The sequence below is a fragment of the Gobio gobio genome (genome assembly GCF_949357685.1).
Source record: "Gobio gobio genome assembly, chromosome: 11".
NCBI classification, from domain to species: Eukaryota; Metazoa; Chordata; class Actinopteri; order Cypriniformes; family Gobionidae; genus Gobio; species Gobio gobio.
The window spans coordinates 39,774,995-39,791,324 of record NC_137104.1 but is presented as its reverse complement, the minus strand read 5'-3'; the positions used below and the strand labels follow the sequence as shown (position 1 = coordinate 39,791,324).

At 38.4% G+C, this 16,330-nt stretch overlaps 2 protein-coding genes across 5 annotated transcripts in view; one reads left to right on the top strand and one right to left on the bottom strand.

Moving 5' to 3' along the window:
- LOC307133598 (craniofacial development protein 2-like) overlaps positions 1 to 16,330 on the bottom strand; it is a 1,416,430-nt gene that overhangs the window by 155,258 nt on the left and 1,244,842 nt on the right. The gene's annotated exons all lie outside the window — the stretch shown is intronic.
- Positions 1,247 to 16,116, top strand: LOC307133597 (uncharacterized protein). Of its 4 annotated transcripts, none has more exons than XM_079828712.1 (18): positions 1,247 to 1,359; positions 1,455 to 1,510; positions 1,694 to 1,835; positions 1,921 to 1,992; positions 5,974 to 6,048; positions 6,154 to 6,210; positions 6,388 to 6,471; positions 7,481 to 7,573; positions 8,408 to 8,503; positions 8,592 to 8,684; positions 8,812 to 8,898; positions 9,553 to 9,657; positions 10,065 to 10,217; positions 10,303 to 10,410; positions 10,603 to 10,686; positions 10,784 to 10,870; positions 14,425 to 14,520; positions 14,655 to 16,116. In XM_079828712.1, exons 1-18 carry the CDS (start codon positions 1,334 to 1,336, stop codon positions 14,722 to 14,724), a joined length of 1,584 nt encoding a protein of 527 aa, XP_079684838.1. In that variant the 5' UTR covers positions 1,247 to 1,333; the 3' UTR covers positions 14,725 to 16,116. The 4 variants fall into 4 exon arrangements, with proteins under 4 accessions (XP_079684838.1, XP_079684839.1, XP_079684841.1 ...); XM_079828713.1 differs by having other exon boundaries at positions 1,451 to 1,510; XM_079828715.1 differs by having other exon boundaries at positions 1,265 to 1,359; positions 1,672 to 1,835.

Below are 16,330 nucleotides of genomic sequence, written 5' to 3'. Positions count from 1 at the left end.
CTTGGTGATTAATTGGTGAGACTGCAAAGCTCTAATTAAGAGCTAAACTTAAGAACTAATTCGTAATGATGATGCTTAACTTCATTCTATCATTCTCCGTGTGTTTGGTGTGGCTGTGCATTATCACAATCTATGTAAAAATGCCATGTGCTCGCACAGATCTGATCCGCTGATTCATAATGAGAAGCAGGACCGCTCGCATCCTGGATGCAAATATGTCCACCGCCCAAAGCGCCAACAGTGGGCACGTGAGCATCAGAACTGGACCACAGAGCAATGGAAGAAGGTGGCCTGGTCTGATGAATCACATTTTCTTTTACATCACTCGGATGGCCGGGTGCATCGCTTATCTGGGGAACACATGGCACCAGGAGGCACTACGGGAAGAAGGCAAGCCGGCGGAGGCAGTGTGATGCTTTGGGCAATGTTCTGCTGGGAAACTTTGGGTCCTGCCATCCATGTGGATGTACACGTACCACCTACCTAAGTATTGTTGCAGACCATGTACACCCTTTCATGGAAACGGTATTCCCTGGTGGCTGTGGGCTCTTTCAGCAAGATAATGCGCCCTGCCACAAAGCAAAAATGGTTCAGAAATGGTTTGAGGAGCACGAGTTTGAGGTGTTGACTTGGCCTCCAAATTCCCAAGATCTCAATCCAATCGAGGATCCCTGGGATGTGCTGAACAAACAAGTCCGATCCATGGAGGCGCCACCTTGCAACTTACAGGACTTAAAGGATCTGCTGCTAACATCTTGGTGTCAGATACCACAGCACACCTTCAGGGGTCTAGTGGAGTCCATGCCTTGATGGGTCAGGGCTGTTTTGGCAGCAAATGGGACCAAGATAATATTCATAATGTTATGCCTTATCATGTATATATTAATAAATGCTTGTCATATGAGTGGCTGAATAAACTAAAGTACAAATTAATTCCTTTGTAGATTATATAACAGCAACTTGGAAAACAAAGCAGAAAAGGTAAAAAGCGAAATTTGAGAAAAGAGATTCAATGATTCTAAAATATGATCGAGATATGATAAACTTATCTCTAACTATATTACATTTTAATTACATGCACATTATCAATAATAAGTAGTTCACCCTGGTACATGTACCCTTTTTTTGTCCAATTTGGTCTGAGGAAATTGAACCTGACATGACACGATCAGTAAAAGCCACTGGACAAAACACTCAAATATTAACAGATAAATGTTTGTTTAGTCCCACCTTGCTACCCATCTGCCCTTCTGCCCTACTCAGTACTGAAAAGGACACACATTTGCTCTGCTTTGGACGGTTGACCAAAGAGTCAGAGTGAAGGATATTTAGTATGCGCACAGACTCACAGATCAAAAAGTAAGTGTCTCTTCTGTCGTCAATAATGTTCAGTACAAAGTAGACATCAATTGATTTTGAACTGATCCTTTTCCCTCTCTTTTTGCATAAGACAGAAACATGAATAAGGTTTTGGCTGTTGTAAGTTTAACTGCATTTCTCTGCTGCTATGGTATGTTTTTTTTTCCTCTCTCATTGTGGTCTAAGAATTCAAATGAACCTTTGAACTTGACTAGACAAAAGCAGCAGTTATGTGGTAGCTCTAACAATAATTTTCTGGATATATTGACAATATTGACATCGGTTTGTGGTAGTAATTCTTTTTTTTTTCAGTTTCTCTGTCTTTGTTTCGAAGGCGTGCATAGTGCTGAACTATCAAATCGTGACTTAAAAGAAAAAATCCTCAACTCTGGGACTGTGGTCTTTTTAGACTTCCTGGAGAAATTCAAACACGTTACGGAGAACGTAGTGAGAAAAGATCGGGTCAGATCATTTAAGTAAGAACAGCAATGGATAAATGTTCCTTCATGTGACTGAATTATAGTTTCAGCAGCTTCCTAACCTTTTTCTGTGTTTTTACAGGATGTTTGGCCAAATGATCGTGAAAATCTTAAGTGATATTGGAAAACAAAAGAAAATTACTGGGAGCCAAGGGTAAGTCTGTCCAACGGTCACAAAGACTGTATAATAGTAACCTAACATTGTTTATTCTAAGCGCAAGTCATGAATACAAAACACAAATGAACCAGTTCAAAAGTTTACATGATTCTTAATACTGTGTGTGTGTGTCATTACCTTGATTGGTTGTGATCAATGTTAAGGAGTCCTTTGTCCTGAGCAGTTAAACTGCCTTCTTTTTCCCTGGCATCTTTTGCATATTCCAACAGTGACTGTATGATTTTAGGATCCATCTTTTCACATTGAGGACTCGTACACAGCTATTTCAAAAGGTGCAAGTGTTCATTGATGTTCAAGAAGGCAAAATGGAGGTGTAAACTTTTGAACAGAATGATTGCTGTGAATGTTTGGTTTAAAGCTCTTTTTGTTTTAGCCTGGCCCTCAAGAAGCTTCAGAAGTTATGCAAGATATTTACTTGTTTCACAAGTCAGTCATTTATTTATATATACCGCTTTAAAGATTGTCGCAAAGCATCTTAACATTTGAATACATTCACATTTATGCATTTAGCAGACTTACAAAAGAGGAACAAAGCATTCATTAAAGAGCCAACAATCGTAGTACACAATGCCAAGTTTATTAGACAACTAGATCAGGCAACCAGGTAGAAAAGAGAAGAAATGCTGAGATTTATTTTTAAGTGTTTGTGTGTGTAAATGCATTGGTTTAAGAGTGTGAAGTCATTGCTTGCGGAAGAGGTGCGTCTTCAGTTGCTTCTTAAAAGATGTGATGTTTTTAGCAGTTCAGGTGGAGGTTGACAGCTCATTCTGACTTTTTGCCTCGTGAAGGGAACAACAAAACGTTGCTCATTCAGTGACCTGAGCTGGCGGAAGGGAGCATACATTTGTAGTAGTGGGTTGAGGTAGGGGGGAGCAGCAGTGGCTTGTAGAGGTGATCTCAACATGCGAGATGAATAACTTTCTCTCCAACCGTTAAGAGCGCGGGCAACAGCGCAGGCTTGGGCGCCATGGGCAGGAGTATGACCACCCAACTGGGCCACATGTTCGAACAGAGCTGTGCGATGACGAGTGATTATGTCAGTGATTGTTAGCAGGCCGGTTCACAAGGTGACAGCTGCCTGTAGTCTTTTGCCGTCTTGTGATTGAAGAGTACAGGTCTCGGAACTGTACGGGAGGAATAGAACCAGAGTTTTGGGCTAAGCTGGATTGTCTGTTCAAGCCAAAGGGCCTCATTGCTGAAGCAGCCAGACTGATTTCCAACTGAGTTTTGTACGCTACCCAAAACTGTGACATTTCCACCTGCTGACCCCTGAAAATGATGTTCCCAATACTGGTTCCGCTACCCAGGCTCTACAGGTGTTTTTTAGTTTTTTTTGCAATGACACATGTAGGCCCAGATGGGAAGTTCAAGGGATGTTGGCAGTTTTCATGCAGACTCATCTAACAATGCAACATCTTCCTCGTAGTCAAGATCAGTGAAGTCGTATTCTGGCAGCTCATTACCATTCCGTGATGCTATTCCAAGGGTGGAGCTGTTCCAGTGGTAAAGCCAGCGTTGAAACTTTAAATCTGATTCTGCCCACAACTGGGAGCCAGTGGAGTGAGATCAGGAGGGGTGTGACATGGGTTCTCTTAGGCTGATTGAAAACTAGACAAGCTGCCGCATTCTGGATCATCTGCAGAAGCTCAGTCGTGCTGGTTGGAAGGCCCACTAGTAGAGTATTTCAGTAGCCTGGATGCCAGCCGAACTTAGCCCCGCCCACAACATTTTTACTCGGGCAGTTCGGTCTGGACTTTCTCCGTAGAGAAGTAATTATGCCCGAACAGAAACTGTTCGGACCAATGAAATTGTCAGGGCGGGCTTTAGACGATGATGGACAGATGATAAACAGTAACATAATCATCCACGTCATCAAAAGCCGATTGGGTTGAGTTTGTTCTTATCCTAAACGGAGAACTTGTTGTATATGCATTCACCTTTACTATTTCTCTCAGAAATGATGATCGTGTTGGTAAGTACTCTGTGTATCCTTAAATTCTTTTTTTTACAACACCGGCAAAGATCGTTACACTCATCTTTTTCTTCTAACGTAACTTATTCCAGCGTGCGTGCAGACAGGGTTGCCAAGTTTTTACAACAAAACCGCCCACTTGATAACGTTCCTCAAAACTAGCCAAAAACAAGCCCAATAGCTTTCCTGGGGGGTTCTCCGGGGAAAAAAAGGCATTTGGGGTGTAAAATATGTGTTATTTTGGCAGGGCTGGCAGCTAAAAATCGCATTCCTGGGTCTGTATATCACATAATTGGGATCGCTTCAACCCGCGGACATGGCAACACAGTGCAGTTGAGTTCTGTTGACATTTGACAACTAACGTTATGCGTTGTTCCGTTGCTCTGATTGGTTGTAGGTCTATCCAATTGAGGTATTTCCTGGTTCGGTTGAAACACGCCCCATAATCACAGCCCAACGGAGCAGTATCAGACTCATATTCTGACTAGAATTGAGTATGACGACGTCAGGCTAGTATTTCAGTAGTCCAGTCTTGAAATTACAAACGCTTGGACGAGTAGCTGTGTTGTGTATTCTGACAGGAAGGGTCTGATTTTCCTGATGTTGTAGAGTGTAAATCGGCATGACCGGGCCGTTGTTGAGATGTGAGTGGAAAAGCTCAGCTGGTCGTGAAAAACTATCCCCAGGTTCCTTGCTGTCCTTGTTGGTGACCCCAGTTTCACAATGATATTGTGGTCAACTGATGGGTTTGCAGGGATTACAAGGAGCTTTATCTTCACATGGTTGAGCTGCAGATGACGCTCCTTCATCCAAGCAAAGATGTCTGGAAGGCAGGCAGAGATACGAGCTGAGACAGTGTGGTCATCATGTTTGAATGAAAGATAGAGCTGTGTATCATCTGCATAGCAGTGGTACGAGAAGCCATGTGCCTTAATGATCGTGCCCAGTGAGGTTGTGTAAATGGAGAAAAGAAGAGGAGTGAACATTGAGCCTTAAGGCACCCCATTAATTATCTGATGTGAATCAGACACCCCTCCTCTCCATGAAAACTTAAAAAAAAAGGGGGGGGGGGTGAGAGTGGGTAGCAATGTTGGTGAGATCTCCTGTAGAAAGTGGGAGGGGATTGGGTCTAAGGGACAAGCTGTAGGACGGCTGGCGCTGAGAACTTTGGAGACCTCGTTCTCCGTAAGGGGAGAGAAGGAAGAGAATAGTGGAATGTCGGTGGAGGTTGGCTGTGGGTGAGAGAACTGGTTGCTGATTGTTGCTACCTTATAAGTGTAGTAGGTGGCGAAGTCATCCGCAGTCAAAGAAGAAGTGGGAGGAGGTTGAGGGGGGGAGAGAAGAGAGGAGAATGTTCTGAATAGTCTCTGGGTGTCTGAGGTGTTTTGTTTTTGCTTTGGTAGAATATCTTGGCAGCAGAAAAGCTAGAGGAGAAAGAGTAGTCTTGCGGCATTTCCTCAGCAGCTCTGAGCCACGGAGAGCATCTGTATGTCTGGAGGTGAGACTACAGATGTTTTCAAGGCAGGATGTTAGTATGGAGCATAGAGTGTTAATAAACGAAAATAAGAGCGTTAATGTGAATTTGAATCAATTATATATCAAAATCTATTTCAGCTGTAAAGCAGCACTTCAGAAAATAAGTGTCATTCTTTATTCACCTCAAGTCAATTTTAATAGTGTCAATGCTGCAAAGTTCATCAGTTATGAAACAACTTAAATTCAGCTATAAGCATCTCTATGGAAGACAACGGTTTCATTTTTCAGCTCAGGTCAGTTCAATCAATGATTATTCAATTAATTTCAATAACAGTTTAGATGTTGCAAAATTATAGGGTCATTATCCAGGGCAATTCAATTCAGATGTTCTTCTCCTCCAATAGTGTCCGTGCAGTTAAATCAATAATTTCACTGAATATTAATAGTTATCTTAACCCTAATTCCCAAAAGACAAAATAATTATTTATTGCCTGTTCTTTGTTTCACAGAAGAAGTTTTCTGAATATGTCTGGTATGACATTTGGGGGAACGATCGCGGCGTTCTTTGAAAAGTTTTACTTTCCGTAAGAGTTTTGCTATTTTTACACATTCTCACACATTAAAGGATCTTGTTTACTTCTGACATGTTCTCTGAACCCTAATATAATACCTATGAATGTGCTTTACAGGTATATGAATATTTACTGTCAGTGCTTCAAAAATGAGACGATGGTGGAGATCTGGAAGTAAGCATGTGTTCATTGAAAGTGGAGAACACAAGATCCAGCGTTCCTTTGTCAAAGTGCTTTCCAAGATGTGTTTGTACACTGAGCATGATGGCCTTTTCAAATCCATCATGCACATTATGTACCTCTCAGGTTTTGCCTGTAACTTGATTTATTCATCTGACTTGTTTATTACAGAGAAGTGGATTCAAACTATCTTCCAGGAGCCCCTCCGATCTACAGTAAACCCATGGGGTTCTTCAGTTACCTTCTGGCCAAGGCGTATGACCTCCCTATAACTAAATTTGAACTTGTACAATACTGTATTTAAAACATTATCAGCAATACAATATGAGCAGATTCTACAGAGCCCCTAAAGGAACATGAAGGAACATTTTGTCAATGCTTTTGCTTTCTCACAAATGTTTTGCGTTCACCCAAGAAACTTTGCGTTTGCTTGCAAAACCTTAGCGTTCACTTGCAAAGAACACAAAAGTGTTGCAAGCGGACGCAAAGTTTCTCAGGGAAACGTAATACTTTTGCAAAGGAACACAAATGTTTTGCGAGGGGAAAGCAAAGTTTCTCGGGGGAACTAAAAAATTTAGGAGGGAACGCAAAGGTTTTGCGAGCAAACAAAGTTTCTTGTGGGAATAGCAATAGTTTTGCACAGGAATGCAAAGTTTTTGAAAGCAAACGCAAAGTTTCTCTGGGAATGCAAAACTTATGAGAGGGAACGCACAAGTTCTGCAAACGAATGCAAATTTCTCTGGGGAACTCAAAACCTTTGGAGAGAACGCAAAGGTTTTGTGAGCGAACGCAAAATTTCTCGAGGGAACTCAAAACTTTTGTATGGAATGTAAAGGTTTTGCGAACAAACGCAAAGTTTCTTGGGGGAACGCAAAAGTTTTGCGAGGGAACACAAATGTTTCGTGGGGGAACGCAAAACCGAGCAAAAAAAGGTTTCTGGATTGCATATATTTTTCCTCCCATCTCATATTCTTTCCCATAACCATGTTCCTTTAGGTTCTCCGTAAGATTCTGTGATATGATTACACCGTGTCTAAACCAGACGCGACCGTTGACGCGTCGCATTGCGCCGCAACAGTTAGAAGCTGTCTACAACATCACTGATTATAATAGGTTCTACTGTCTTTTGTCATGTCACATCGCACTGCTCATGTCCGGTGTAGACACGGTATTAGTAAAACATGCCTTTTACAAAATAATTTTACTTGGAGTTTTAAAGTATACCGTCTTAAATGGTGGCATTCTGTATTTTGACATCTAAAAGGCTGGTGAGATCCCGACTGGTGAACATGCTCGAAGCTGGGGTGGATACTGTTTTGGAGATTGGAAAAATTGATTTTAACCAACTTCATGAGGAGTAAGAGCTGTTTTAAAGCCATACTGTTACAGCAAATACTGTAGAAACTATGGATTTATGATGCAATAAAATGGATGCATTTTATATTATTGTCCTCCAAACTTAAAGGGTTAGTTCACCCAAAAAATAAAATTCTGTCATTAATTACTTACCCTCATGTCGTTCAACACCCGTAAGATCTCAAATTAAGATATTTTAGTTGAAATCCGATGGCTCAGAAAGTTTTTGTGAGCAAAAAAACCCTCATAACGACTTATATAGTGATGACCGATTTCAAAACACAGCATCATGAAGCTTCGAAGCGTTATGAATCAGCGAGTCGAGTCATGATTCGGATTGCGTGTCAAACCGCCAAACTGCTGAAATCACGTGACTTTGGCGCTGAATCGACTCGCTGATTCATAACGCTTCGAAGCTTCATGATGCTGTGTTTTGAAATCGGTCATCACTATATAAGTCGTTGTTTAGTTTTTTTTTGCGCACAAAAACTATTCTCGTCGCTTCATAAAGTTATTGTAGAACCACTGTAGTGAGATGGACTTTGTAACGACGTCTTTAGTACCTTTTATGGGTCTTGTGAGTGTAAAGTGCAATGTACCAATGGAGGCCTTTTTGAGCCATCGGATTTCGACTAAAATATCTTGATTTGTGTTCCGAAGATGAACGGAGGTCTTACAGGTGTCAAACGACATGAGGGTAAGTAATTAATGACATAATTTTCATTTTTGGGTGAACTAACCCTAAGTGTTGGGCTAAACTGCACACGTAAGCCCATGACAAAAATTATTATATTTCACAAGGTGTCATTTTAACCACTCGTTGTCTCCTCCGAAGAGTGCAGACGGTTATGGATCAGATTAGAAAGAAAGCCTTTGAAATTTCAACTTTGGAAAGGCAAAAAGAGAAGAATGATTTCCTTGTATCATTAAGGTAAGAACCTTTGTTAATATTTATTCCTTCAGTATTGTACTTAATGACATCTCTAAATAACAAGTTTTCTTTTCTGTCTGTGTTCTAGAACCACATCTGGACTGATTGTTTTTTACTGGGATAGCGTTTTGAAACACACTGAAAGTCCGTCGTTCCATGCGAAATACTCAGATTCTATGAAGTAAGACTATGATACAATGCTGTACCAAAAAAAAAAAGTATTTTACCTGCAAATATTGATTGACAGGTAGAGAAATATAAAGTAGCCTACAATGAGCATTAAAAATATCTGAATTTGTGTGTTACAGGCAATGGGCAGAGCTGACAAAGTTGAGAAACGCAAGTGAAAAGTATCATGTGCTTTTAGACCCGGAGACAAGGCTTTGTTTTTTGAAGTAAGGAAGATTTTACAAATGTCATTTAAACCACTACATAATTAATACATTGCTATTTCTCATCCTTCCAGACTGCTAAAACTATTTCATAATTATCATTAGAACCACTTGAGAAATATAGTTTTTCCTCCCACCACATGTCTTTTCCATCACAAAAGTTTTGCGAGTGAGCATAGGTTTTTGCAAGTTTTTTTGGAGGAATGCAATACTTTTGAGAGAGAGAAGCAAAAGGTGTGCAAGCGAACACAAAAGGATTTAAATATCGTGTTTTTTTTTTTTTTACCATTACCATGTCTATTTTGGGCAGGGTTGTCAAACCCTCCTGGAGGGCCACGTTCCTTGTATTTAATTAGGGTTTTGCTCCAACCCCTAATTAAGCACACCTAAACCAACGAATCAAGCTCTTCCAGGCAGGTGTTTTGGAGCTGTTAGCTGTTCTAAATTCACCGTATTCCACGGCTTCCCTGGGTTTATTGCTTTTATAAAACTGTTAGTCCATAATAAAATATTTATTTTAATATTAAGTAATGAGGTCACAGGTTTATGTTTGTAATTTACTTCAGCTTCGAGCGTGGCTCGAATCAGAATCAAGGGCTGGAATTTTTATTTTTACTGTGCCTTTTTACTGTAACTGATTCCAATTTTCTTTTCTAGTTGGATTGAACTTCATTTTGGTAAATTCTTTGACGCCTTGGCCCGGGAATATTATCGTCATGGAAATGAAGCTCTTGGTTTGGACAGATTCAATCAGTCTAACTGGTAGGCTAAATGGACTGTATGAAATATATATATATATATATAAACTATATAAACTACATATATATATTTTTTTTTTACAATGCGGTGCTTAGTCCAACCTGACAGTCTGTCTGACGTTGGAGCTTGACGTCAAACAAACGTTGGGTTTAGACGTCAACCCGATTTTCATTTTCAACCAAAATATGACGTCTGACTGATGTTGGATTAGTTGGAGTCCAACGTCTTTCTGACGTCACATTGACATACTGTGCCTGCTGGGTTGTGATTCAAAAGTTGTTCATTTGTTGTTTCAGAAATGAATGATGTAGCTATAATTCATAAACATCTGTCAGAATTTAAATATATTAGTGACGAAATAACGGTAAAAACAAATATGATCCCTCCATTTTGTTCTGCATATTTCACAGGGCTATTGACAAAAGCGCTGTTGTTTACTCTCTTCCTGTTTATGAAAAACTGTCTGAAGTCGGCTTTGGGATTACGGAGATCAACAGATTTCTGCACAAAGTTAATCACATAACCCTTATTCTTGAAGGGAGCGATGTATCGGCCACTCACCGGCAAGGGACAGGAAACAGATCATATTTAATTATATCATACTCAATTAATAGGTAAAGTTTTTATTTGTTGTTTTCTGTCTTGTAGAAAGACCATTTTGGAGGTCATCATTCGGGGCATTATAAAGGAGCTTGGTCGAGTTATTGAATTGGAGAAAACCAAGAGCGAAGATAATTCACTATTACTGCCTTTGCGGTAAGACAATGTAAAACAAACAAACAAAAAAACCCCCAGTAAAACAGTGAATTGATTCTCTTGTAATGATCACATTTCAGTAAAGACAAGTTGTATGTTCTTGACATTTATCTACAAGACTAATGCTTTGTGCTCTGAATGTAATGCATATATAATATATTCCTCTTCATATTCTTCCTTTGTTTGATTTAGAGTAATTAGGATAGAATTCCTCGATTTGTGGAGGACTCTTCTCGACTTATATACATTTTATGAGCCTAAACTCCAGCAAGTGAAGTAAGAAAATAACTTTTCTTTTGTTCTTGTGTATGATTTTTGTTTATGAAGTGAGCAATCAAATAATCAATTGAAAATGTTCTAATATATTTTACAGTGAATGGAATCATGTGAGGAGCGTCGTCATTAATGAGTTGTTGAAAAGTGAAGCATTTACTCGAAAGCAGCTTGAAGAAGTGCCAAAGTAAGATGAAGGATTTTATATTTATAATATAATACATTATATTTACAATATATTCATGATATTTTAGGAACAATGATTTATTAATGTAAATCTGAAAATATAAATATGTTGAGCCATGTATTCCCTTCATTCCCCTTTTTGATTTAAAGGGTTAGTTCACCTAAAAATGAAAATTAGCCCATGATTTACTCACTCTCAAGCCATAGGCGTATATGACTTTCTTCTTTCAGACGAATACAATCAGAGTTATATTAATAAATGTCCTGGCTCTTCCAAGCTTTACAATGGTAGTGAATGGCAGCCCAAAATTTGAAGCCCAAAAAAAGTGTATACATCCATTATAAAAGTACTCCACACCAACCCATTCTCACTCCCAAGGCGTCAAAATTTGAAGCATGGTCAAGTGCCTTTCGCGTCACAATTAAGACGCTAAAGGTACCCCTAGGCATCATTTTTCGACGCAAAGGGTACTTCATTCATTTCAACCTTTGGCATGGGAATGTTATCGTCATGATGAAATGATATGTTGAGTTATGATTTTGCTATTATGTTGGGAGTGTGATTCTCAATTTAATCAGCCAGCATAATTTTATTTACATTTATTTACACTAGACACGTTTGAACATGTAACCCAACCCCATCCCATCCCTAAACCTACCCATTTGTGTATCATATGATATAAAATACAGGATATAACAGGCAGATACGACAAATATTCCAAGTGTTCCAAGGCCAAACGATTGATTTGTGTGAAGAAAATCCCCAAAAACGATCAGCGTCTCCATCCACCGAAGATCATGCACACATTCAAATTTCAAAAATTGCTGCCTGAAGAAACGTTACGTCAGATCATGGGCGTCAGTTTGGTTTGAAATGTGCTGGGGACAGAGACGCATTCAGAAGTGCATTTTCAGAAGTGCTGGGTAAATTTTTTTTTCTCTTTCGCGCAGGTCATGTTTTGAAAGACTATGTCCTGCAGCTTACTAATGTAAATAAATAAAAATGTCAGATGAGAGACATATTGCGGGTCTTATAGCCTATCTTACTCATGCCGACGAAAGCGCCCCGCGAATTCTTTAATATTTTTCATTTTTGCAATTTTTTTTACCACTTCATTATCAGAGTCCCACTGGAGCCCGTGTTTTTTTTTATCCTCCCTATTACACATTAGTTACAGCCATTAAAATAGTTCAGTTTTGTTTTTAATGTCAAAGTAGATATATTTCGTTTTGTTTCTTTATTAAGTTAATTTAGAAAAATGTTTAAAGCATTTAATGTTTGTTAAACTAAAGTTTTTGCTTTTTAAAGTGACGACCAAGCGGCCAGCGGCCGACAGTGAGTTAACCCAACACTTTAGCCTCTGAAATCAACACTTGACTTGTCTTGCTTATTAAATCCATAAAAAACACTTAAAGCATCGTTTAAACGTTTAGCCTATTATCACCACCATCACAGTAAAAAGGCATTTTTGACAAGATGAGGCAGGCAGATCGCAACGGCGCGCGCAAACAAAACGGGCTACACAATCTAAACAAATAATTAAAAATAAAAAACATGCTGGTTGTCTTACCTTAGGCTACACCTCTCCGCGAAATGAATATATATCCAATCTTCAATTCCCGTGCTATACGCACATTTAACAGAGTTCATGTCAACGAAATCAACCGATATGAGTATTTTATTCATCAGCTCTTTTCAACATCAAAGACCGCATTATGAGAACGAGCGACCTAAACACTGGTAAGAGCATTTAGTCTCATTAATTTTAATGAAGATGATTGTGCTTTTGAGCATCTAAAACTTAGCTTATTTTCAGTTTCACTTGTGGCAGTTTGCGTGTTGGCTTGCTTTACTCATTTGCGGCGATGCGTGTTGCATAGCGCCGTCCTATAGCCTAAAAAAGCCCGAAGCCCGGCCCGCGTCTGAGGTAGGCTATGACTGGAAAATTGTCCCGAAGCCCGGCCCTAGGGCGTAAAAAAGTCGGGGCCCGTCGGGCTCGGGCAGAAATGTAGGGCTCTACTTTGAGTATAAGGCTGAAAGCGTCTTTCTTTTTAATACATTTCTTGAATGTCTCAATTACAGTAGGCCTAGCCTATAGATAATTATGATATTTGTGGCTGCACCGGGGTCCGTCATTACGCTAAATCATGAGCGGTCCATGGCACCTGCTACCCATGGCTGTTAAGAACTGTATAGGCTACATCAATCCATTACAACAATTTCGTGTTATGGGCACTGCCACTGATACAGGCAGCGGAAGAGCCTATTTTACGGAGCTTGCTTCTGCTTTTCAAACGTTTTTACAACAAAAGATTAAAGTTAAAACGACATAAGATCTCGTTATTATGAGAAAAGATGTAGTTAAAACGACATAAGATATCGTTATTACGACACAATTGAGTGGAAAAAATAATATGTGTGTGTCAGCAATGCTTCACCGCAAAATTGAACTCGAGGTTTAAAAAAAATAAATAAATAAAAAAATAGTGGTGGGTACAAAAGGACTCATGACGAAATCTGGTGGGTACGCGACCCCCCCGAAATCGACGCCTATGCGTCAGATTTCATAGTGAAACTGCATTGGCTCACGAATGTCTCGTGACCAATTGCGTCATTACGTCAGCTTTGATTGTAAAATGTCATTGGTTCTCGTGTGTCTTTTGATCGATTACGTCCTGCTAAAGAGTCGGGTGTATCATTTGAATGAGTGCCTTTACGGAGCGGCGTGATCATCATCTCAGCGATTAAAACATTAAGATCAACTCTGTTCTTTACATGAAGATATCGTATGACTTCAGAAGACTTGGAATGCAACATGAGTTAATACTTTTATACTGTTTGGTCAGTTTTTGCAATAAATACCTGTGACTCTACTTTTATTTGCCGGTTACAGGTTTTATATTGTTTAGAAGTGGGAAGGAGTTGGGTTAGTGTCTCCAAAATATAAAAGAAGCCTATAAATGTTCATAAAATCATGTCTACTTTTACAAATGCAAAGAATTAAATGCATCTTGATCTGATGCATTGGGACAACTGAAATCAATGGCGCACCCTGCGTGTCGATATAGTGACGCCTAGGGGTACCTTTAGCGTCTGCATTGTGGCACGTATAAGGCACTTGACCATGCTTCAGATTTTGATGCCTTGGGAGTGAGAATGTGTTGCCCACACGGCTCCAGGAGGTTAATAAAGGCCTTCTGAAGCGAATCGATGGGCTTTTGTAAGAAAAATGTCCATATTTAACACGTTAGCCCCGGAGCTGTGTAGATTATTTTTATAATGGATGGATACACTTTTTGGGGCTTCAAATCATGGACTGCCATTCACTGCCATTATAAAGCTTGGAAGAGCCAGGATATTTTTTAATATGACTCCGACTGTATTCGTCTGAAAGAAGAATGTCATATACAGCTTGGATGGCTTGAGGGGGAGTAAATTATGGGATCATTTTTCATTTTTGGGTGAACTATCCCCTTAATGATTTCAGCTTTGTTTGATCTCTTTGAAATCAGTTCATATTTGAGCTTTCTTTTTTGTGTGTTTGAATCATAAAGGAACTTTATTCAAGCCATTCATCGGATCCTGGAGAAATTGAAGCAGTATACTGATCTGGTTGATGGCTTTGATGAAAAGATTAATCCAACTGTTTTGTAAGATTTATTATTTTCTTATCATATTTGCATTTAAACAGAAGCCATATACTGTAGATACATAGCAATTTATATTGCAAGTACCACTGATGTCAAGTACATCCTAGCTTCACAATTTTTTTTTCTTCCTCCAGAGCCTTCGAGAGGTCAATGCATTTCTCAAATGAAATATTTCATCAAGTTTGGGATATCCTAGTGGAGTAAACTCTCTCTATGAATGAAATGTCAGGATTGTATGAGGCTTGTTTCTGCCACAGAAAAAAAAAAACTTTTAATGCAGTTGTCCGAAATGTGAGAGACTAAACTCAAAACTGCGAGCTATAAAATCTGAATTTGTAAGATATAAACTCATAATTCTGATAGTCGCAATTCTGAAAAATAAAGGCAGAGTTGTGAGAGTTATAAAGTCCCAAGAAAAAAAGTTATTTTTTTGTTCTGTGCAAAAAGCTTTCATGCTGTTATTGAAAAAAAATACTTGGATAATTTGTTTGACTCAGTTTTTACTACTGTACACTTTGTTTTTACATGATAAAAACTGTTTATTTAGATTTGTTATACATCTTCCAGCATCTGAACACATGCATTAAAAAAGCGTAATATCTTGACATCAACAACATCTGGATCTACTTTCATGTGTTAACGTGACAAATCGGGTACTCCCTCGAAATCGGGTCTCCTCAAACTGTCAGTTAATAATTATCCTAAGTATATACAGATTATATTAATTTAAAATACGCTCATCTTACTATATAATGTGAATTCTTCTGCTGTTTCATGATTCTATTTACAAATACTGTATATTTGGCCCCAACTATACCTTCGTCAACACCATCAGTATTTAACACCGTCAGGTGAAGGTTTTAAAACAAAATAATAATGCATAAACATGCATAACATAAATGGAACTACATGATAATATGTCTTAATTACCTAAGAACATTAGTGATATACTGTATTTTTAATATTAAAAGGAGGGAGGAGAATGAAGGGATTTAGAAATTGTATAGTTCATAATAGTCTGAAAACAAACAAACAAACCAAAAAAAAAAAAAAACACGAACACCAATATTACATAACTGAAGACTTTACACCGTTTTTGAATAGATTCAATTAAATTAGCATGCTTTTTAGTGTTTCTGACGGAGTTGACAAATTAAGTTTGAATAAAGAGTGAGTGAATTCATTTTCATTTTTAGAACATTTAGAAATAAGCCTGTTCCCTTAAATGGTTCATTTGTCTGTGACCTTTTTCTACAAAAACACCAATTTTTCTAAAACATGTCTTGTCCTGTATCTCAAGAATCAGTGATGTGCAAAATAAATACAAATTATAAAATACTCATCAGAAATGTGTCTCTGCAATGTGTGAGTAAGAAATAATGAAATAGCATAATAAAAACTACAAAATTGATTTTATACTGGCATATATCAGTGATTTATTTTACACTGACATAATGACTGTTTTTTTATGTGGCATCATTTTATAAAAAAAAAGGCATATTGATCTTAGAAATGATACAGCTTAATCAGGTCTATTTTTATCAGTATGTAAAAATAAAGGGTTATAAACAATATTAACACTAGTGGTGAGCTGTTAAAAAAAAAAAAAAAAAAAAAAACTGTTTTAGAAGGAAAATCCTGACCCTAAAAACTGCTGTTGACTGAAGAACTATTGAGCACACATAATCATGGACTTTGGTAAATTGACAGATTGCATTTCTTGCACAAATCATTCATCATTCATCCATTAGACCCATATAACTGTTGAATATTCATATAATTAACAAAACTTTATTTAGATAGTTCACGT

Excerpts from the sequence above, each read along its gene's own strand:
- LOC307133597 (XM_079828712.1), top strand. The coding sequence starts at position 1,334 with ATGCGCACAGACTCACAGATCAAAAA. Across the intron at positions 1,993-5,973 it reads AAAATTACTGGGAGCCAAGG|AAGAAGTTTTCTGAATATGT; the intron begins GTAAGTCTGTCC and ends TTTGTTTCACAG. Across the intron at positions 7,574-8,407 it reads TTTAACCAACTTCATGAGGA|AGTGCAGACGGTTATGGATC; the intron begins GTAAGAGCTGTT and ends TCTCCTCCGAAG.